The sequence below is a fragment of the Erithacus rubecula genome (genome assembly GCF_903797595.1).
Source record: "Erithacus rubecula genome assembly, chromosome: 2".
Taxonomy (NCBI): Eukaryota; Metazoa; Chordata; class Aves; order Passeriformes; family Muscicapidae; genus Erithacus; species Erithacus rubecula.
In genome coordinates, this window is record NC_136685.1 from 50,524,615 (window position 1) to 50,546,262 (window position 21,648).

A 21,648-nucleotide genomic window follows, 5' to 3' on the forward strand; every position below is an offset into this window, starting at 1 on the left:
GAACAAACAAGGACAGGTTTTTTTTGGTCAGGTGGTCTGATGATGCTGACCCTGGGTCAGTGTTACTAGTGGAACATCACTTTTATGTGAACTAGTCAGAAAAATATTTTAAGAAGAGAGTGGATAATATTGTAAGAGGAATATTGTTATGAGAGTGTAGGATTGAGCCGTAAAGATCCTGATGAAGGAGAGTAAGCAAAATGATGGGGTTTGATTACTGAAAATTTCCTGACATTTGCCGATGAATTTTGAGAAAGCTGTTTTTATAGCAGAGAAATCTTAATTTTCAGTTTGTGAGCAGTACATACAATCTGAATTTACTTGTGACATTATGCCCTGTCTACCATCTGCATTAGAATTTGTGTCATGCTTTTTCTAATGCCTGACCTTTATATTTTCACTTTAGGAAATAGCATCGTTGCTCTCTCTTTATGGTGGACAATTCTGTGGCGAGCAGGAAATTCGTGTAAATGTAAGTGAGGACCAAATATTTAACTTGAGTGTATGTATAGTATGCAAGTATGTACTTTGCAGTATTTTTGTTAATTGTAGGTAGCTAAATAAATATTGAAATTTCTTAAGAAAATTGGGAATCTTCCCAAAACTGAGGACTTCTCAATTTCAGTAGAGACTGAGAACTGAAAAAACGGTACACAAATTGCACCTTAGGTTGTCTTAATTTACCAGCAGTGCCATCTGCTGGGAGGCTCCTTGGTTTTTAGGATAACTAAATCCTGAAATCACTCAGCAGCAGTTTGGAAGTGGTGTTTCCCTCTAAATCAGTGAGACAGAGGTGGAGAGCAGTTAGGAAGCCATACGATTCTGGTCTCAGTGCTTGATCAGAGAGTGTTACTGGGGTTTAGTTACTGCTTGTGTGTAACAAAGTCTTTAGTGGATGAATAATCAAGCTAACAGTATTTTACCAAGTCAGTTATGTTGGAAAAATTAAATACATAAGAGAATTTCTGAGGCATTCAAGCTGAGTAAACAGTTTTGTCTCAAATTAATTATTTTATCCTCACGTTCTCTGTATGGTTAAAGATAACAGATGTATTTTTTTTATTAATTTTTTAAAAATCTTCAGTATGCATGTTCTGTTTCTATAGAACAGAATTGTATAGTTGTGTAATTCATGTGACATCCTCTAGCTAGGTATTTGTTTCACTTGCCTCCTCTTGATTGCAGTCTCCCTTTTGGATTCTCAATATTCCTTCAGAAGAGATGGCAAGAGGACTGATGAAGCGGACAGTATGTGCAAAGTAAGAGATGAAACATCTTGTAAATAATAACATATACAGTGGAAATTAGTTCTATTATGGTAAATTTTCCCTGCTCTGTGTGACTGCACTCTCAAAAACTTTGTAATTTCAGGTCTATATTTGAGCTGTGGGGCCATGGAAGATCTGCAGGGGAGCTCTATGCATCTTTGAAGAATTATCCAACAGACAAGATGGTATGCATATAACGAATCTGGATAATGTGTTTCCTTAAGCCCACTGAATAGCACTGCATCTGTACTAAAGTGTCTTTGCCTTTTTTTTTCTAGCTTCCATATCTACAGTCAGACTCTACTTACAAAGTACATATTCATACATTTAATAAAACACTGACCCAAGCACAGAAGATAAAAAAGATTGACGTAAGTAGACAGTTAAGAAAACTTTGTTTAGTTTTATCTATTAATGTTGTTCTTATTCCATGCTATTACTGTATTTACATTTCTTCAAGATCTTAAGGAATTTTATGGCTTATTTCTTATCAGGTCTAAATGAGATTTTTGTGTCTGAATTAACATCCTCTCTAAATTCACAATTATTTTCCGTATAAACTGACTGTTTAAGACATATACAAAGCCAATCAAATATCACTGCTGATTTCAGCCCAGTGTGCTGGGGAAACTAAAGCTTGTTGCTGGAAACTATAAGATTCAAATGGCAAGAGTTAGGTGCTAGATTTTTGGAAAATCTGTTACTTGATCTCCTTATTAAGCTTTTATTGTTGCAGAATATGGAACAAGTGACTTCAGCTGCAAGCTGTGGATTGTGTGCTGTCATCATGTTCTTGTCTGTGCTTGTGTTCTTCTCCTAACTATATCAGTTTCCTTTAGGAAATTTTTCCAAATTGCTGTTTGTTTCTGCTCTCCATGTTCTATTTTGGCACCTATTTATTCCATTTATTTCATTTACAGAGAGTGAAATTATCTATATTAGTAGTAGCTATTTCTCCCTGTTTGTTCAGTTATTGTGTACATGAAATAATGCTAACTGTGTAAACTGCTGTAGCTGTGTAACTGTGTAGCTGCACATCACTGAAATTTCACATCCCATTGTTCTTCATCACTGTTATTCCTTAACTTGAAAATTGCATAACTAATATGCACAGTTAATCTCTGAAGTTGAGCTCTGTTAATAAAAAGTGTTATGGTTCCCAATTTCTAATCCTTAGTAATTTGAGCTGTTTTTGTGTAGAAGAAAGGCATTTCAAAAATCCAGTGAAATTTGAATTAATTTTTAATACTAATATATCATTTCTCACAAGTGAAATGGTGGGTTTTTTGCTGTTTGTTTGTTTTTGTTTTTTTGTCTTGGGGGGTGGGAAGTTACCTATTTTAAAAAACAAATTGACCCTCTTTATTTCTCACCGTGCTTTTCTTTATTGTGTAGGCTCTTGAATTTCTGCCATTCAAAGGAAAGGTGAATTTAAAGAATCCAGAACATATCTTTTGGATTTTGGAAGATTATGGAATGAACCCAAATGATGTTCCAGAAGAGCCCATTCATCTGTATTTTGGTAGATGGGTGTGTGAGCATGTTTGCTTCAGTTCTTACACGCTTGTACTTTCAGGAGAGTGTACCTGAGTTTAAATGTAAAAAGTGTTTTGACTTTTAATGGAGAAAATACCTTTGTCTGAATTTGTCATTGCATAATACTCTGAAGCAAGTCTTGAGTGTCCTTACTGTGGCTAGGAAAATGTGGCTGTACTGAACAATTTAGCAGTGGAAAAAAAAAGAAGTTGTGTCTGGAAACATACCTTTTTCTTGCCATCCACAGAAAGAACTCAGCACAAGCAGTGAGGCTGCACAGCTGGGGTGATGTGTTACCTTTTTTTGGACCTAACTGCAGCTGAAAGCACCTGTTACAAATACACAGAAAGATGTACAGAACTGTAAATGGCTTGTGGCCCTGCTGGGTGGCATCAGCCTTACTGGAGCATTCTGTACGTGCTTTGAGTGATCTGGGCAGGCAGCTCCATGGAAAGGTGCAGACTGATCCCTGAGGCTTTGGACATCAGTGAGTCCAGCCCACAGGCAGGTACCTGCCCAAGGGAACACTGACAGTGCAGAAGGAAACAAGTCTGGAGCCTGTCATCTGTGGTCTTCACTGCAAATGTCCTTGCCTGCACTCTATGCTATGCATTCTATACTGGCTGCATTATTAGGACATCCTGAGGAAATTTGATCTGGTATTTTATGTTTTTGTGAGGAAAAAGTGGCTCCTCAAAGGATATCTCCCAGAATGACACTAGCCACTGGTGGAAATATGTGCTTGCAGTGTTCTGGGTCAAGGGCAGCTGGAAGGAGGGAGATCCACTGCAGAGGTTGTGTAGCTATAGTCATCGTGCAGGGAAATTAGAGATTCAAGTGATCTCTTAGGGTGATCTGTGAATATTAGCCTTGCCTGTGATTAATGTGTGAGCACCCTGGTTTGTGGCAATGCAGCAAAACATTGCAGCTGTTGTCCCATCTGTTCTGAATTCCTAAGGTTTTAAAAATGAGTAAAACAACTTGAAAAAATAGGCAGGTGTATTTTGTTAACCCAATAAGACTGATGCTGAGCAGAGGTGGGGGAATAGTGTTGGACAGTGTTCAAATGTGTTTTGTTCTGGATTGCTTTGGTCTTCTTCAATGCACTTTGGAAGTCTGATGTAAAAGTTCTAGCATTTGGTTTTTGTTTGCTTTTACCTTAAAATCTCATCTGTCAACACTATCCTAAATTTAGATTTTTGAGTGTGACAGAAATGGCAGTGAAGAAAGAAATTCAGTATCACCTTAAGCATTTGTGTGTACACGTGTGTTAACATGCCTTTCTAATTCTTCTATAATTGAAATCCTTTTAACACTGAATTGCTAGGAATTTTTCTGATGCTTAGAATAATAGCAAAGTTCCTCTAACTGTAATTTCTTTGAAAGAATTTTCTCTCTGAAATGTTTGTATGTTTTTTACCTCTGTCTTGAAGAATATAGCCAGGTGTTGAACTAAGATATCTGTTGCTTGGAAAGAAGTCTGTCATATTTTCAGACATCAGAAAGCAAGGCGATGTGTTATGAAGTGAGGTTGCCTGGTTTTAGATGGTGTCACTTAAGCAAGTTTTATTAGTGTGTCTGTTTATGTCTTGTATCCAGGACCTGATGGGGATTTTAAATGTTTCAACAGATTGCAGATGGCCAAAGAGAACTCATTGAATCCTACAGTGTAAAGAAGAGACATTTTATTGGAAATACAAGCATGGATGCCTGCCTCTCTTTCATCATGGCAAACCACGGGAGAGTAAAACCCAATGATATTGTGTATGATCCATTTGTTGGAACAGGTATATATTTTTCTTTGCTGATGGGAAAAACTGGAAGATTGTGTTAGTGCTTACATCACTTTTTTTACCTGGTGTCATGACTTCTGGTGCCCAACTGATATTTGTTATGATAGGAAAAGATGATACCAAAGGCAAAATGGTATTTATAAAATTAATGGTTTGTTAACCATTAATGGGATTTTGGGGGAAGGAGACCAACTTCCAAAGATGTACACAGTTTATTTTGCACTTTTAAAAGGTCTGTCTTCACTGTTGTGCTTCATGCCACATGAGCTAAACACCAATCCATGTGTGTCATGGACTGCTTAAGTTCAAAGTGACCAAGAATTAGAATTTGGCTAAGCACCTCCTCCTGCAGTCACTTTCAGGACATTACAAAGAGCAGCATTTTAGAGCTGGCTCTTCGGGGAATGCTGGGGGTACTCCTGATCGTACAACACAATGTAGCAATAGTCAGGTCATGGCAGCATTCTGTCAGGAGCACTTTGTTGTGCTATTACAGCCTCTCTGCAGGATAATATTGCTCACAGAAGATACCCTTCCCCAGCTGAACTTTTCTTATCTTAGCCAGGAGGGGGAGCTTTTATTCCACACATTGCTGTGCATGGCACAAAGTACTTGTTGTCTCAGGGGAGCTCAGCTCTATGTGAAATAGCTGATCTGTTGTGTCAGCTTGTGCCATATAATTATGGCAGAGTATTTTGTGTTAAGCTACCTATGGTAGGTTCTTCAAAAATGTAGCAAAGGCTGTGTTTCTGGCCTAGAATCCTAAAATAGAATCATAGAGTATCCTGAGTGTGAAAGAACTCACAAGGATCATCAGAGTCCTACTCCTGGCCCTGCACGAGATACCCCAAGAGTCACACCGTGTGCCTGAGAGCATTTTCCAAATGTTTCTTGGGCTCTGTCAGGTTTGGTGCTGTCCCATAGAAAAAGAGCATGGATGTAGTATTTTCAGAAACAGAGGTGTTTAGTGAACTCTGTTTTTGTCTTAAATTTTGTTCATATAGGACCTGATTTTTTTCATGCATAATGATATCTTACACAATTTTCTCCTCTTTCTTGTGCATGTTCTTTGAAAGGTTCAGGAAATTCCTCTGCTTACCTCTTAGCAGTTGGTTTAATTTTGGTGTCTATGGCTTTTTGTCTTATTATAAAACCTGCCAACTTAAATCACAAAATAAACTCTCTGAGAGCATCCTTTCTCTTGGGAATGAAAATTGAAAAAAAATAGAAAAGAACGGTAAAGAGAGAAGAAGAATCACATAAAAATGATGAAGCTATAGAAATTCAAGATAAATGTTGTGGAGAATTTTATATATGTTACCTATTGAACTTAAACAAGTTGCCTAGTAGTTTAAATTACAATTTTAATTTATGTTTTTCGCCTAGATATTTGTAATAGAAAAGCTAGAGATTAAAGGGGACACTGGAGATACTGGATGACATGCCATTTGCCAGTAAGAGTGTATTAATGACTAAATAGCAGTGGCTTTTGCACTTACTTCTGTTGAGTAAACCCCAGGAATTTCAGTTGTCTCTTGAGGACCTTCAGAAGATTTTCAAGCTTGTCAATACAACAGTGCCCTGTCATTGCAGTTTCTGGGAAGTAGTTTGGAGTTGAGAGGGATGCAGTGGTTTTGAGCTGATGGGTTTGGAAAAATATATATTCAGAATCTAAGGAGCATTTTGAAAAACAGCTGTTCAGGTTTCTTTATTGGAGCAGCTTTGTTACCTGGCTGTGGTTTTGCCTGGTTTTTTGCACTGAAAAAGTGAATAGTACCAAACCAGAATGGCCTTGCAAAATGGTGCTTGCTTGTTGCAAACAGACTGTTTTTGCTGCATAAGCCAAATCACAAATCTTTGACATTAGTGTAAGAATGGAGAATTGGCATTTTTCCTTGGAATATAAAGTGCTCTTTGACCAGGCTTGATTCACCTCTTTGTTGTTGAGCAGAATTGGAATGATCAAAACTATGTTTTTAACTTCCATCCATGTTTAGATATTCTTTCCTCAAGAAAGGCAGAAGGAGGCCTAGAAGCTTCTAGAGGAATAAATGAAGTCTTTTACCTGAATATTTTGTGCTTCCTCCTAGACAGTCAGTTCAGGTTATCTCAGTAATCTTGTTGATTGTTCTTTTGGAAGATACTTGTAGTACTGTATAGTTGCAATTGACAGGATGTTTTTATTTGACATCCTGGAAAACCAGACCTTATCAATGCTGAAGAGGTGGAGAAATAGTGTGTGATAGAAAGGCATGAAGCTCTGTGCCATCATCATTCTGCTGCAAGTCACCAGGGACAGATTGATTCCCTGATAAACCCTTTGTATGTTTGTCTCATACTCTTACCAGAGGGCTGGCCATGTAAGAGTATGTAAGTATCCATGCACCTTCTGTGTGAGCACAATTGAGCTAGTACAAGCTGAGATTTATCAAAAGCTGTAAATTGGTGATCTCCAAGCTTTTTTTTTTTTTGCCTGTGGTTAAAAATTTCTTAGGTGGGCAAAGGACTCTCTTCTTACTTTTTTTGTAGGACTGGGTGGTATGCCATACTTGGGGTCAGGGCTAGCTAAATTTGTCTTGACCTCTGGATGTACTGCCCATCTGTTCTGAGGGATTGCAGCCAAGAAGGGAAATGGGTGATTCCTTTGGGGTGAGTAACCTTGTTTTTCCCTGATGAATTTCACAACAAAAAGCAGAGGAATTTTAGAAGTTTTTTTGTTCTTGCTCACCTTTGGTTTGGGTAGAGTTCATTACCATATGGTGCAGAAGTTTTCTGATTCACACAGGGTACATTAGGGATTTGCTGTTGTTCAGTGGGTGGTTCTGGATAGTGGCAGCCACCTGAGAAGCTTCTTTCCATACTCCTGGTGAATGGGAGAACTGGTGTCACACCCTCAGCCTGCTTGTGCACTGTCAGCCCTTCATCCTGCAGCAGTATCCCATTTATTTTGCAGGACTGTTGATATCACTATAGTTCTTAGCATTGTTCTCAGTTGCTGTTCTGTTCTAAACCATGCTTGTAGCCACAGACCTCTTTATTAATAACTTGATCTCACAGGTATCTGTTGATCTCCTGCAGTCTGTCCATTGTTTCATTGGAAGCTGTTAAAGAGTTAATGTCATTTATTCTTTTCTGTGGGCTGTTCAGCTGATGCCAGTTTCAAGGGAAAATCACACTCTTTTTTTGGTAGGGTGTTCTTTTCTTTTTTAATTAGGAACGTGGGTCACAATAGCAGTAATTTTAAAAAATTATTGTATTACAGAATAAGTCCATTGGTAAAACTACTGACAAAGTAGGCAGTCTGCTCACTGACAAATGCATTTGTATGTAGTTTTCACACTTGAAAACAATTAGAAAAACTTACTTGATATTTATGTTTATATTGGAGATACATTTGTAAGGCTCTCAACCATTGTTTCTTACAACATGGGAATGGCCACCTTTATATAAATTTGATTTTTAGACACCATTAAAGAAACTGGCTTTGAGAACACAAACAGTAGAATTGCCATTTGTTAGGTGATGATTTCTCCAATTGTTTGACAACAGTTTGAAATTCTGCTCCTTGCAAAGTAGAATCAAAAGATTTGGTTCATGTAATGATTAAAGGATCTTACTGCTTAAAATACAGAAAGCCATAAACAGAACTCCTGAACAATCTCCAGAGATTGATGACACATAGCATAGCAAGTTAAGGAAAATTATGTAGACCAGACAAAGGACTAAGTGTTATTAAGTCTGATTTTAATTGCATAGTGATTCTAACTGTTTGATAGTTCTATTTCTTTTTTTAGTCTTCGTTGTCTTATTTTCTTTTCTTGGGTCGAGTGTGGTGCTGGTGTAGGCTGCTGAAGTTCCTGACGGAAAAATCCTAACACAGGTGACATTTATGACAGAAGTTTGTTTTTCTCTTTTCTCCCCTGTGTAGGTGGCCTTCTAATCTCCTCAGCACATTTTGGGGCATATGTGTGTGGTACTGATATAGATTACAACACAATCCATGGATTAGGTATGTTGCATATTTTGAAGCCACTGAAATCTTACCCTCTTGAATTTAAGAATACTGATGGTAGCAGATGATACCTAGTGGATTTTAAAGCAGCATTAATCTTCACAGGATCTATTTGATCATGCTTAGTTTTATTAACCAATTTACATGTAAGCTAATGTAGTAGTAGTTAAGATATTATCCTATTTTTAAGCAGGAAATATTTTTGAAAAAGAATAATGAAGACCAATCTAAGTTCCAAATAACAATTACCACACTGTATAGTCTTTTAACCTATGATGTGGGAAGCTCCTCAAGACCTAACCCAGGAACTCTAATCTCATTCTTACTTCTCTGCAAATGTGCAAATTATATGTGACCTAGTGGACAGGGCTGTGACTGGTGGATGAAGAGAGCATCTTGCACACCAGTGTTTTTGCAAACATGTTCTTTGAAGCCCTGTGCAGATGGTGCAGCAGAACTTCTCTCATGTATTTTTTATTTTCCTTACCACTTGTAAAGTTTATTGCAAGTACTTTTGACGGGTTTGTTTTTTGGGTTTTTTTTGGTTTTTTTGGTAGCATTTGATTATTTTCCTTTAATTTAAATAGTAGAGTATATGCAATCTTTTCTTATATAATAGTTTCTTGTTGAGTATGCTTTTCTTTTCCCTTTCCATTCCCCTTCCCCTCCCAGGCAAGGCAAGCAGAAAGAACCAGAAATGGAGAGGGCCAGATGAAAATATCAGAGCTAATCTCCGACAGTATGGTTTAGAGAAGTACTACCTCGATGCACTCGTTGCTGATTCTTCAAGACCAATATGGAGAAAAGGGATGTTGTTTGATGCAATCATTACAGACCGTAAGTTTGTTACTGCCTTTTGTTGCCCAACAGCAGTGACTGAAACATCATTGCTTATGTACATTGATTAAATGGCTGGATGAGTGCTCAGGTCTGCATCTTCCGTGTTTCCAAAGATGGTTGTTGGGAGCAGCACTATGGAAATTGAATCTGCATTTGATGTCTGCATTTATTTTAAGCATAGTTATTAATGTGTAATAAAGTTGTCAATGACACTTTGTTCCATGGAGAGAATGTTATGTTCACCAGCAGAAATCAATATAGCTGAAAATCATCCTTTGAAGAAATCTCCTTTGGTAGAAGCATAACATGATTGGTTCACAGAGACTTCTTACCAGAATGGTCTCTATTGCTGTTGGCAGCACATTGGAGTCTGCCATGCACCTCTGACGAGTTTCTGAAGACTTCTGAAGACGTGTGTTAAGTGCTTAATGCAATGCTTCCAAAGAGAAATTTTAATGTGTTTCCAACACACTTAGCTACTGGGAGCAGGAGCAGTTTGAAAGGATCCTCTGCTCTTTTAGAAACCTATTTACTGAACACCATTTGTCTTGTATGAGAGAGAAAAGAAACCAAGGGAATAAATGAAAGACCTTGATACAGCACTTTCTCATCTGAAGTGCTGGCTTTTAAAATGACACATTAGGAATTGAAAGTCTGACTTTTTTTTGTGGGTTGCTTGCTAATTTTTATTTGGCCTGTTCGGCAACAAGACAGTACAGAATATGGACTTAGAACTGAGTGAGAAACCATTTATAAAACTTCTGTATAGTGCTTCCATGATGCTGAAACAAGTCCCACAAACTCAGATTTTTTGAACATGAAGTAAGTATGTTATAGTATTAGAAATGTGCAAAAAAGTATGAGAAAAAGCCTTCTCTGGTTCTTCTTACGTGTGAGAATTACCATTTGTGTAATGGGCTGGCAATAAATTTTGATATACTTAATTTCATTTTGAAAAAGGTTAATTGAGTGCTGTAGGGGACATATTTGTGCCTGTTAAACAGAAAAGGATGGGATTATTTATCACATGTTGGAAATCTAAGTATTATCTTTTAACAAACAGCACAGCATTAGCATTGTCCTTTGCCATGTAGCAAGCATGTAGGCTGCCAGAAGCTCTTACAGCAGAAGGGGTTTCCTTGAAACAGTTCTAAAAACTTTTTTGAGCAAGAAACTTTCAATAGATCTTGAAGAAATTTCTCTTACTGACTTTTACTTCGTAAAAAAAACCAAAAAAAAAACAAACCCTTATATAAGCCACAGTCTGTGCACTGTTGTGTATGTATAGTATAATTGTATATTGTTTGGACAAAGGATGAGGTTCTCATCTCTGCATTTTGCTTTTGCTTTGTCTAGCACCATACGGTATCAGAGAAGCTCCTCGCAGAATGGGATCACAAAAGGAAACAGTTAAGTCTGTTGAAAGAAGGTAGGGAAAATGTCTTATCTGTTGTAGAATATAAATGTCTTAATGGAAACCCAGTTGCAGTTGTAAAGTATTTATTTCTTCTTGGTTGTCTGTCAGAAGTTTAAAAATGGTAGCAATTATAATTAAAGAAGAAAAAACATTTTTATGTCACTATGTCAGTATTTATCAGGTTCCTGGAACCTTCTTGGTTTTGTTCTACCTCCTTATCCTTTGCGTGTGTTTAGATGTTGAATCCTGCTTTTCACCTCTGTGAGCCACCATTAGCATGTATTTCCATTCTTAGAAAGTTTTCTTTGGTCCCTGCAGGCTGCAAAATGACTCTAAAATGGAATGCCTGCAGTTATACTTTTAACTATTTTCTTTTGCATTTTCGACCACTGCTTTCTTTTCAGAGATATCACATGGCTTCTCTGCTGCCTGGCCTTCCTTGCCTTCTGACTTTAACTCCTTTAGAAAGATGATGTTCAAATTAACTATTGCTAACATACCTGTGGTTCTTTACACTCATCTTTAGTACACGTGGAAGTCAAAGAGACAGTGGGGGTTAGCTTGAGAAGTTGTATTCCTCATAGTAGAAGTTGTACACCTGGATTGTCTTAGATAGCTTTGCAAATCTCAGAAAGTGCTTTTGTGGTTTAGTGTATTGTTTTTTTTTTTTAATTACTATTATTAAAAAATTAGGTTTTATCCATGCTCTTGTTTGCTTACACTTGTACATTTTTTGTTCAGTGCAGAAAATCACTTCTTCATTTCATCCAGTTACCATCTGAGTGACATCTTTTTTGACCTCTTGAAGTTTGGGGCAGAGTATCTGGTGATGGGAGGAAGATTGGTGTACTGGCTTCCCATATACAGGCCTGAGTATGTACTGTTGATTTCTGCTGTGTCGTGTCAGAATGGATATTGCATTCCCACTGTGTTTTCCTTTGGCACAGAGCACAGCTGGAGCTTCCATAATACCCACACTTAAGAGTAATGCTCATACTTTGAATTTTAAAACTTTGTATAAGGGAAACCACATTTTGTAACAGTGTTTTTGAATTGAGGTGATTCCTGACTGTTACCAAGCAGAAAATGCCTTTGCATATCATTGTAAATGCATGCCCAGTGGGTTGAGGTTTAAGCTTAAAAAGTTAGACTTTCAAAGTGCAGATAGATTTCTAAGACAGTAGAATCAAGGCTGGTTTTTGTATGTGTTTCTGCTATAGTAGTTGATAGAGGTGTGTAAAAACCATCCTTGGTTCTTTGGGGTTTGGCATTACTATCTTAGCTTTCTTCTGAGAAGTAAAATGAGGTGACCAAGAGATGGCAGTGAGAGGCAGGAAATATCTGAGAGCAGTCCTGCTAGGGACGAGAGAGGCCAGCAGAGACTGCAGGATCCTGTCTGCTCAGTAGTGCAGCCTGGGATCAGAACTGAGTGTATAAGGAAAAACAGCTGTTTGCATGCCTTATTTCTGCATCTCTTAGATTAGGTTTGAGAGGGCTTTCTATTTTGTTTTCATAAAGCTGCATCAAGGTGTCTTCCTGATACAGATGTGCTCTGAAGATAGTTTCTACAGTGTCATATATTTCTATGTACAGTCAAACTATACTGTTACATAAAGTGGTGGTTGTTCCTGTTTTCACCATGGAAATGGCTTGTGATAGCCCTATATATTTCATGCTATTTTGAATATTTGGAAATCAAAAGGAGCCATTTCTGTTGCATGCTTCTGTAAAATAATACTGTACTTAGTTTGCATTTTTTAGTAAATTATGAAATTGGTATTGTAGGCCTTTTTTCTCATAAGACAATTCACATACAAAGCAATGAATGCCATTCATAATATTATAGCTAGTTTTCATGTCAGTAAAATCTCTTTGGAATTACTGAATTTATTTTGTTCATCAAGATAGCAGTGTTTTTCTTCCTGCTCACTGAACTTTGGTAAAAGCATGCTTCCTCACTACAGCAGTGTAAAGTGTTTCACTTCAGATAACTTGGGAACTGCATATTTTGGGATGAACTTTAGTTGCTGTTTTGGGGAGGTCTAGTTGAGTTGCCTTTTAAAGAGTGAGTTGTACATCCTACTATGACTTGAAATACTAAAGTTGCTAGAATTAACATGGAATAGAAGAATAGTCACTTTATTTTCAGCTGTAATAATGTACATGGGACATTGAAACAATTAAGTGAGGAGAAGATGCTTTCTACTAACATGTTACATTATCAAATAGCCCTTGGCAGCACCTGCTTTGAGTTTCATTTTTTGAGATCTTTGTATATTACCTGAAGTTAAAGCCAAAACTGTATTGAATTGGATGTCTGTTAAAATCATTGCTTCTGTATTTCTTACTTGACATGTTTCTGAGTTTTACCTGAAAGAATGTAGAAATACATTAATTAATGCTAACAGAAAAGGCTTTTTAACAAGGTGATAGTGATCTCTCCCTCTTCAAGATAGCATCTCACTCCAGAGTTTACTCTTTCAATCAGACATTGAAATCATTGTTGAGTCCAAATTCTTCTAATTCCATTAAAGTCAGCCTTCTGTATGAGTACGAAGAGAAACTTTTACCATGTTGTGGCAGGGTGTCTGCCTTTGTAAAAGAAAGACAGTTTGGTGGTACTGGATGCATCAAAAGTCTTGTGTAATAGAAAAAGCAATTGAGAATTAATTTCATTCTCCTTTGCCAAAAGTATGCTCTGACTTCACCTTGCAGAAGCAGATAGTTGTTTCTGTGCAAGAAATGACAGAAAGGCAGTTCTGTGGTCTGGAAATTTTGGAGGAAAACAAAGAGGCAGTACTATTTGTGTTTTTTTCTTATTTGGAGATCTGTATTTGGTATTGAGCTACTTGTTTAACAGCTCTGTTATCTTAAGAAACGCCAAGTTTTCCAACAGCTCCTAGATGGATTCTATTTTAATCCAGACCAAGACCTTTACTTTCACTCAGAAAAATCCCCTTTTTAAGGGAAAAATGTAAAGTTACTCCTTTGTACCTTTTGAATTCAAGTCATAGGTATTAAGTTGTTCAGTTCTGTATTCCAGTGTCTGACTTCTGTTAAACCTCCAAACACTGGAGAATCATAGGAGGAGGTGTTTTATACAAATCATACCTAACAATAGCAGAACCCATTTTCTGTGTTAGCTCTTACTATTACATGAACATGTATTACAAAATCTAGGAATAAATGACTGATCTGTTTCAGTATATAGGAAAGATATCTCATATTTATCATACTAGCTAGGATAATACTTCTTTCTGCTGTAGTCCCATACAAAGCTCTTAAACCTTTAAATTTCTCTTACAGCATTTGGAGAAATAGAAGGATTGAAAGCAATTTAGATAAAGTACTTTCTATATAGAAAATAGTATACTTATGAGATGGGGCATTTAAAACACTGTAACTCTTACTTCTATAAATAGTAGCAGCCTTGGCTTATAATTAAATCCTATCTAATGTTAAATGATGTTGGATTTTTTTTTTTTTTTTGTCATTAGAAAAAGTAATTATAATGAGATAAATTTGTAATACCAGATTTTGAAGTTCAGGAGTGTTACTGTCTAATAAGAACTGGCTTATTAAGATTTGAAATTGAAGTGCAGTGATCTCCTTTTAGGGAGCCAGAGTAAAGTCTCTTATTCCTGCAACGTCTTATATGTTGACTGTGGAAAATATTTTTAAAATCAGAGCTCTGACTGGATAAGTTATTCCTGGTTGGCTGAGATATTTTCTTCTTGAAATTATACAGGCAGGCCCATATGTACATACATTAACATCCTTTAAATACATGCAGGTAATGGGGCAAGTGTCTCTTTACTGTGAGATTTTAATTTATTCTACACACTGCATGTGAAGATGATTTGAATATATGATGTCAAAACTCTGGAGCAGCAATATCTGAATTTATTTAACCAGGTTAAAGTGCATAACAACTTTCAACTGTGAACGTTTTTGTGAAGAGTCTGTAAGAATTTTATTTTATGTGCAGCTATTCCACTTCATGAGCCTACAGCACTAAGAATGATTATTTCTTCCAGATACACAGAAGAGATCATTCCCCGCCATCCGTGCCTGAAACTTATTAGCAACTGCGAGCAGATGCTTTCCAGCCACACATCAAGGCGCCTCATAACCATGGAAAAGGTGAAAGAATTCAAGGTAAGCCTGAATTCTTGATCATATTGTGTAAAATAGTAGCTGTTGTGTTCGTGACAAGTTCGTGCTATTCAGCATTTGATCCTTGTTTCTGTCACACTTTGGATTTTATGATCAGAGCTGGAGCTTTTGTAAAATTGAGCGGTGATTTAAGGGACTGTTCTGGTTTTGGTTTATTTCTTTTTATTCTCAATTTTTTATAAACTCTTCATCCTGAAAAACTCCCTTGATAGTGCGAAAAAGATCTTTGAACTTACAGTTACTTGTGAATCCTGTCCACAGGGGCTTTGCCTTAATGCCCAAGTTTCCATTGATTTCAAAGTGTTTCTTGATTCCCAAGTAAATACTAAATATCTTTGTGGGTCTTGCAGTACAGGTAAACCTTATTTAATTCTGTTACTTTATCTTTAGAGTGGTACCTTCTGGCTTTTGGAATAATATCGAAGTTGTGACAAGTACAACAAAGCACACTGGCTCTACTTTCTGTTTTTGTTATGTGACACAATAAGTGTCTCTCCTGAGACTCTGGGACCAGGGAATATTTCCATTCTTGCTACTTCTCTCACTTAATACTGTTAAAAGAGATGCTAAACACATGTGAGGCAAATTCTTAATGAAAATGCACTCAGTGAGCAAGTGTTTAAAGTACATTCCTTGTCAGCTGGAAGAGCCGCTACAGATGGCAGGAGATGCAGTCAGACTGCTGTGTCTGTGTGGTGCTTGCACTAGTGACACAGCAGGGGCTCAGTGCTGTGTTCATAATGCTTGTGGTGACTGCAGTTCTCAAGCAACACCTGAACTTTTATAAACACTGTGTGGAGTTCAGCCTCGGAGCTGCCAGCTTCACCAGTAGCAAACCAGAAGGGTAGCTGATGAAAGTTTTTGACATGTGCATCTCAGGGTGTTCAGGGAGGTTTTTGACAGCAGTTTTATTGCTACCAGTGCTGTAGGGTAACATATTCTAACCTAAAAATACATCAACCCTTCTGCAAACAGACTTGCGTCATTTGTTACTCTCTCTTGAGCATCACCTGCTCTTTAGTTCATGGTTTGACAGGTTCATGTCTGGGAATGCTTAGCTCTGAGCACCTGAGACTAGTTGGCAGGCTTGCTGCTTAGATAAAACTGTGCAAATGCTTACATTCAGTATTCCAGATGTCTGTTAGATAATTTAAAGATACCAGAACCCATGTGTGTTTTCTGATGATGCAAAACTTGTCTAGAGAGCAAAATGCATGTTGAATCCTTAGCTGCTGCCTGCTTGGTTTTGCACCTTGGTACAGTGTCTAAGATTTCCCTGCCTCAGCATCCCTTACCTGGAATGTGTTTTTTCCCATATTAATGTCCTGAGCAAACTGAATTGGATACTTCTGACTTGCCAGATACGACCATAAAATTCAATAGCTATCCTTTTGTCTGCTTTTCTTTTTCCTAAGTGAAAGAGTAAATTTTATGGATATGCCAAACATTTATGTTTCCAGACAGTTCCTGTCTGCTTTACTACACTGGTTTGTAGCAGGCCCTCACCTTCATCTTGGTGCAGCACTTGCAAATGGCTGAGAAATGTTACAAATCATGTTACTGTTATTATGCAGTTCTTTGGTTTCCCCAGTGTTTGCCACCAGTAAGGAATTGCAGATTTTGATTTCACTAGTAACACTTTAAATAAGCTTAACTGGAGATAAATTCAGTCAGTTGCTGAAATTGGTGGTGCAATTTGATTGGAATTGTCTGTAATAAAAAGGAGATCAAAGTGAAGGCAAAAAGTGAGTATGTCTAGGTGAAGTATTGATCTGTCATAAGAAGTCATAAGCAAGAAGATCATATGTTGAATTAAAAACTTCACAAATGGTATACAACTCAGTGTCTTGTAAGCATCCAGTCTGTTCTTTTTAAGTTTACAGTGAAATTGTGCCAACTGGAAAAGGTTTCTTCCTGAACTCAGTGTTGATATGAATAGGCTTTTCCAGCATGTGCAGAATATGAGCAGGAGGAGTTGTTTGGTTTTTTAATTACTGTTTCAGACAACTTTTCTATTGTTTCTCCCAGCATAGCATTCACCCCAAAATCCATACTACCCTCCTACCTCCCCCACAGCACATCTGTATGCTGTCCCCCCAAAACTCAGGGTAGCTGGGGCAGGGGCAACTCAGCCTCAGCCCAGAGCCCTATGCCTCTCTGTGAGGCATCCCACTTTTTTAATGCCAGGAGAGATGCCTAGAAATTATGTAGTAAGATATAACAGAAGACTTGACTGAAGGACAAACTCTGCACAATTGTCCAGGAATGGATTATGAAGCACCAGGCACACAAACTCACCCTACTGAATGGGTCAAGCATTTCCATGTCACATGGTCACTGTGGAATTGTTACTGCTGTAGAATTTTTCCTACTGAATTTAACAGTGTGTGTTCGTGGGTATATGACCCTACTGTCCCTGATTTGGTAACTTCTCCTTTTTGTTTACAGCTGTATAGCATTAGTACAAGTGGTTTCCATAGCTACTGTCCAGCACCAGATGTAGAGTGGTAGGAAGCAGTGATAAGGCTAGGAAGACTTTTTTTTAAACTGAAACTAAGTGTGGGTGATTACCTTGAAGCTGAACTGGGACATGCTAGATGAATAAAAATCTTTAGAATGTCATTTTATATTTGCCAAGATTTAAAGAAAAAGTAAAACATTTTCTTGTTATCATTCAGCATCCCCTTCTCTTCCACCTCTCCATTATTTGACATCTCTAAACCTATTCTAGTGTTGTCTTTAGAACAAATAAATTGTTACTTTTTTTTACAATTTATTTTCTCTGTAGAGTTAAATGAAGCCTACCCCTGGTGTTCAGATTGTACCCATTCAGCTCCTTGATACAAAATACTGTAAATTAAAATTTGTTTGAATATCCTTACTCTCTGAAATCCCAGAATTTCAGTCACTTTGATCAGTCCTCACACTGCCTATAAAATTCATTTGACTAGTAAATATCAACAGTGACTGGTATCTCCAGGTAGTTCAGGATTTCTTGTTTTCTTTTCCCTTTTTTAAGGAGCAATTCCCATCCTTGTTGGCATTTAGGGATTTTTTTTTGTTTGTTTTTTAAGCAATTGCCATCCTTATTAGACAGTCATGCCTGTGGAGGTGAGAGGTAGGGAATGGAACCTCTTAAACTGGAATACTTGTGATGTGGGCCAGGAACTTCTTTGTAATCTCTCCTAAGAAATCCAGGCCTGGCTGCAGATCTCTCATTTAGTGAGCATTGTTTGCAGAGTTCGAGATGAGATTCTGCTATGGAGAGTGCACCAAGGCTGTGTCCATCTGGAGCATGCAGATGTCCCTATTGCACCTGTGTTTTACATGAAGTTTGTTCTTTTATGAATCCTCTCCTGCCCTAACCAGCTTGGAGGTAGAGGAGAGGGTGGTTTCCTCCTTCATATCTTCCCACCAAATCAGCATTTTGTTTCCAATGGAATCAGGATGAATGCTGTACACATATGTGACCTCTTAGAGGTTGTGAGGATTCATTTTTATCTTAAAGTATTTTTGATCTATATGTCATTATCCTTCATGGTCAAATATCCAATCCATTTCCAAAATAAGTGAATTATGTAGCATTCTTGTTAAAACATCCCGATAATTGAAAAATACATATTTGTGTCAAAGAAGGATTTCTGACATGGAATTTCAAGAGAAGAAAAGGTGCTCTTTTCCAAGGAGTAGCTTGGAGAAGTGAGTGCAGACTGTCTGTGAGAGGAGTACGTCTTAAATCCTTGTTTCCTGTCTGTCTATAGCAATTCTGTAATTTTTGTTTTTTCCACAAACATGTTAAAAGCCTGTTGTTTATCAGCTTGAGAATAGTCATAGAGGTGGCAGTCTCTCACCAAAAGACAATAGATAATACTGTGCCTGCATTGGATTTCCTGAAGTCTCTTTCTTCTGCTATTTTCCAACAGTGCAGTATTTAAATAGAGCTGCTGCTACTGGTGTACATGCTTTACATAATAGATATCTACTGGAAGTTTAGCAAGTTAATTTAAGCTGGTGTCACATTCCTGATATCTGCTGGCATAACAGGTGAGGCCTCCTTCAAAGCAGTATCTCTTTGTGTCCAGGAGAGGGCCCTTCTACATGCACACAAGCATCTTGCTTTGTTGAAAAACCTTTCCTTTCACTCCTTCAGAATGCTCCTTTAAGATATCTGAAGCTAGGAGAGGTGTTGATCTTGGTAGGTGAAAACATGGAAAGGCTACAAAAGAGCTGAAGGGAGAGATTGTCCACTAGGATTCTGTTCAGCCTTACATTGCAATACTTTCGTAATATGAAAATATCAACTAAAATCTGCTTTCATGTTCCTACTAATGCTGAAACATTCCACAGAAACTTTATTTTAAAATATGAGCGAGTAACTAACGTTTTAAGGTAATGAGCCAATGTCTGTGTCACTGCATTGGTTAAAAAAAAACTGAGAAGAAACACATGGTGGGATAGAGGCTTGGTTCTGTTGTGTGCTTGTTTTTATTTTCTCCTTGTGCTGTTCACTTGTTCTGTGTGAAGCTGCTTGTCACTGTTCCTTCCTGCTTTTGAGCATAATAATAGACTGACATCACCCAGAAGCATAAAACTGCATTTAGAAGTTGCCATCAGTTTTCTTTAACGCTCAGATTAAAGTTTGATGTAATGTTTATCTTACGGCATTGCTAATCTTAGCTGACGAGTATCTTAATTGTATAAAGCCACAGTGCATGATGAACTAAACCTTTGTATATACAGTGGGCCAATTTTCTAAACTGTGTTCTTGGCTGGTGTCAAATAGGTATTATGTATAGGGATTTACTGTGTCAACTTTAACTTTCAGAAATACATGAATGCTGCACAGAAAAAAAATTCTCTGAATGTGCTTCAGTGACTGTAGGAACTCATTTTGTGTTCCTCTTCTGTTTGTGCCTGCCTTCCACTGCCCTGTGACTGACTGAATTGTCCTGACAGTATTTTTTTCTGGAAAGTAACCTGTGTGGCACATGGTACCTGAGTTCATTTGGTCCTGCAAGGGTGGGATTCTGGTATATTTGCTGAGATATTTTCAGTGACTTAAGTGTGTGCCGTTGAACTGTAAAACAAAAACCTAACTACTTTACCCTTGCATGTAATGGTTTGAAAAGGTCTGGAGGCAAGGTGGTGCAGTACCTGCTGAACACACTACCCTCAAGTCTAATGTTTGTCTTTTGATGCCATGCAGGATCAAGATGAGAACTCTTACTTGCTGGATGGTCAGTATATGCCGTACAGGGGACACAATTCTTTCCGTGAGAAGTATTTCAGTGGTGTGACAAAGAGGATTGCCAAGGAAGAAAAGGACAATCAAAAGTAAAATATTTTATAAACAGAAGAAAAAATGAGAAAAGAATGAAGGCCATGTTTCTTTGTAAGAACATCTGGATATGAATATTCATTTGGATGCTTCAGAAAAATAAATACTGCTTTTAATTTTAAAGCAAGATGAAACCCACAACCCAGAATGGGAGCAGTTCTTTTTAATTAGCTTTGTTTATGGCAGATTTTATTGTACAAGTTTTTTGAGTCTTACTTAATTTATATTTGTACTTTCAAGTACTAATGATGATTGACTAAAACCATTATTATTGTTCTTTCACCATTAACGTTTACAAGAAAGTAGTAGTATTATTTGGCTTCTTAAACTGTAGCATCTGGCTGTTTTAAAAACACGTGGTGGTGATCAAGGATTGCTGATTTAGAAGATAATTTTAATTTGTTTTGGTTTTTTTGTAAATGGTGTACAATAAACCAAGGTTGGCGTGAGGTTTTTTTTAATTGTTGCATGCAGTAATTGCTCATATGAATTCCACTTGCTCTGGCTGAGGTCACAAGTGTTTAAAACAAACAACAAACATCAAGAAACAACTGGGCTCATGCACACCCTGCAATAAGAAAAGCCTCTGTGACCTGACAAACTCTGGAGAGTTTATTAAACCCTGTGAAGCCTGTCCACATCTGAAGCTCATCTGTACCTTGGATTTGCTTTTGCATTCCTAAACCTTGACTCTTGGTCAAGCCAACTGTCTGCAGTTTTTGGTTCAGAAATCGATAGTTAAACCAGTAACAACAACAGCATAAATTCAGTAATGGTTCCCTAATGGTATTAAGCCTAATCAAATCTTTGAAACCAAAGCTATATTTGTTAAAGGGCAAACTTTGCTGAATCCACACCACGTCCATCATGAAAATACCTCATTTGAAAACCACTAAGCCCATTAATTCAGGATGTTAATGGCTCTTCTCATTTTGGTGGTCAAATATGGTCACATATTCCTCTTGGTCTGCATTCACCAAGCAGGGCCTTGGTAAATGCATCTGTGCTCTAGCCAGAGGAACCCTGCTTCTCAGTTTGCTCCAGGTGGCTGACTGTGGTCATGTTAATGTCTTTGTAGATCATAATTTTTAAGTGCCTCTCCAAGGAAGGCACAGGTCATTGTGTGTATCTGATAGAGTTCATTAACTGAATTTGCTCCTTCTGTGTGTTGTGTCCCTCAGCTGCAGCAGGAAAGCTTACAAATTCAGTGACAACTTAGTTTGGCCTTCTGGCTCTAATCTGTAGTGTGTTAAAAAGTTCTCAAATTG

At 37.6% G+C, this 21,648-nt stretch overlaps 1 protein-coding gene across 2 annotated transcripts in view; it reads left to right on the plus strand.

Annotated features, from left to right (window-relative positions):
- TRMT11 (tRNA methyltransferase 11 homolog) overlaps window positions 1–20,841 on the plus strand; it is a 24,125-nt gene extending 3,284 nt beyond the window's left edge. For both annotated transcript variants that reach the window (XM_079298828.1, XM_079298827.1), the window contains exons 2-13: window positions 407–472; window positions 1,186–1,259; window positions 1,372–1,453; window positions 1,547–1,639; window positions 2,664–2,798; window positions 4,435–4,591; window positions 8,526–8,606; window positions 9,282–9,446; window positions 10,806–10,878; window positions 11,608–11,739; window positions 14,904–15,024; window positions 20,249–20,841. In XM_079298828.1, the coding sequence (XP_079154954.1) occupies window positions 1,222–1,259; window positions 1,372–1,453; window positions 1,547–1,639; window positions 2,664–2,798; window positions 4,435–4,591; window positions 8,526–8,606; window positions 9,282–9,446; window positions 10,806–10,878; window positions 11,608–11,739; window positions 14,904–15,024; window positions 20,249–20,380 (1,209 nt within the window). In that variant the 5' untranslated portion in view covers window positions 407–472; window positions 1,186–1,221 and the 3' untranslated portion in view covers window positions 20,381–20,841. The remainder of the gene's footprint in view (window positions 1–406; window positions 473–1,185; window positions 1,260–1,371; window positions 1,454–1,546; window positions 1,640–2,663; window positions 2,799–4,434; window positions 4,592–8,525; window positions 8,607–9,281; window positions 9,447–10,805; window positions 10,879–11,607; window positions 11,740–14,903; window positions 15,025–20,248) is intronic.
- Window positions 20,842–21,648: the final 807 nt, after the last annotated feature.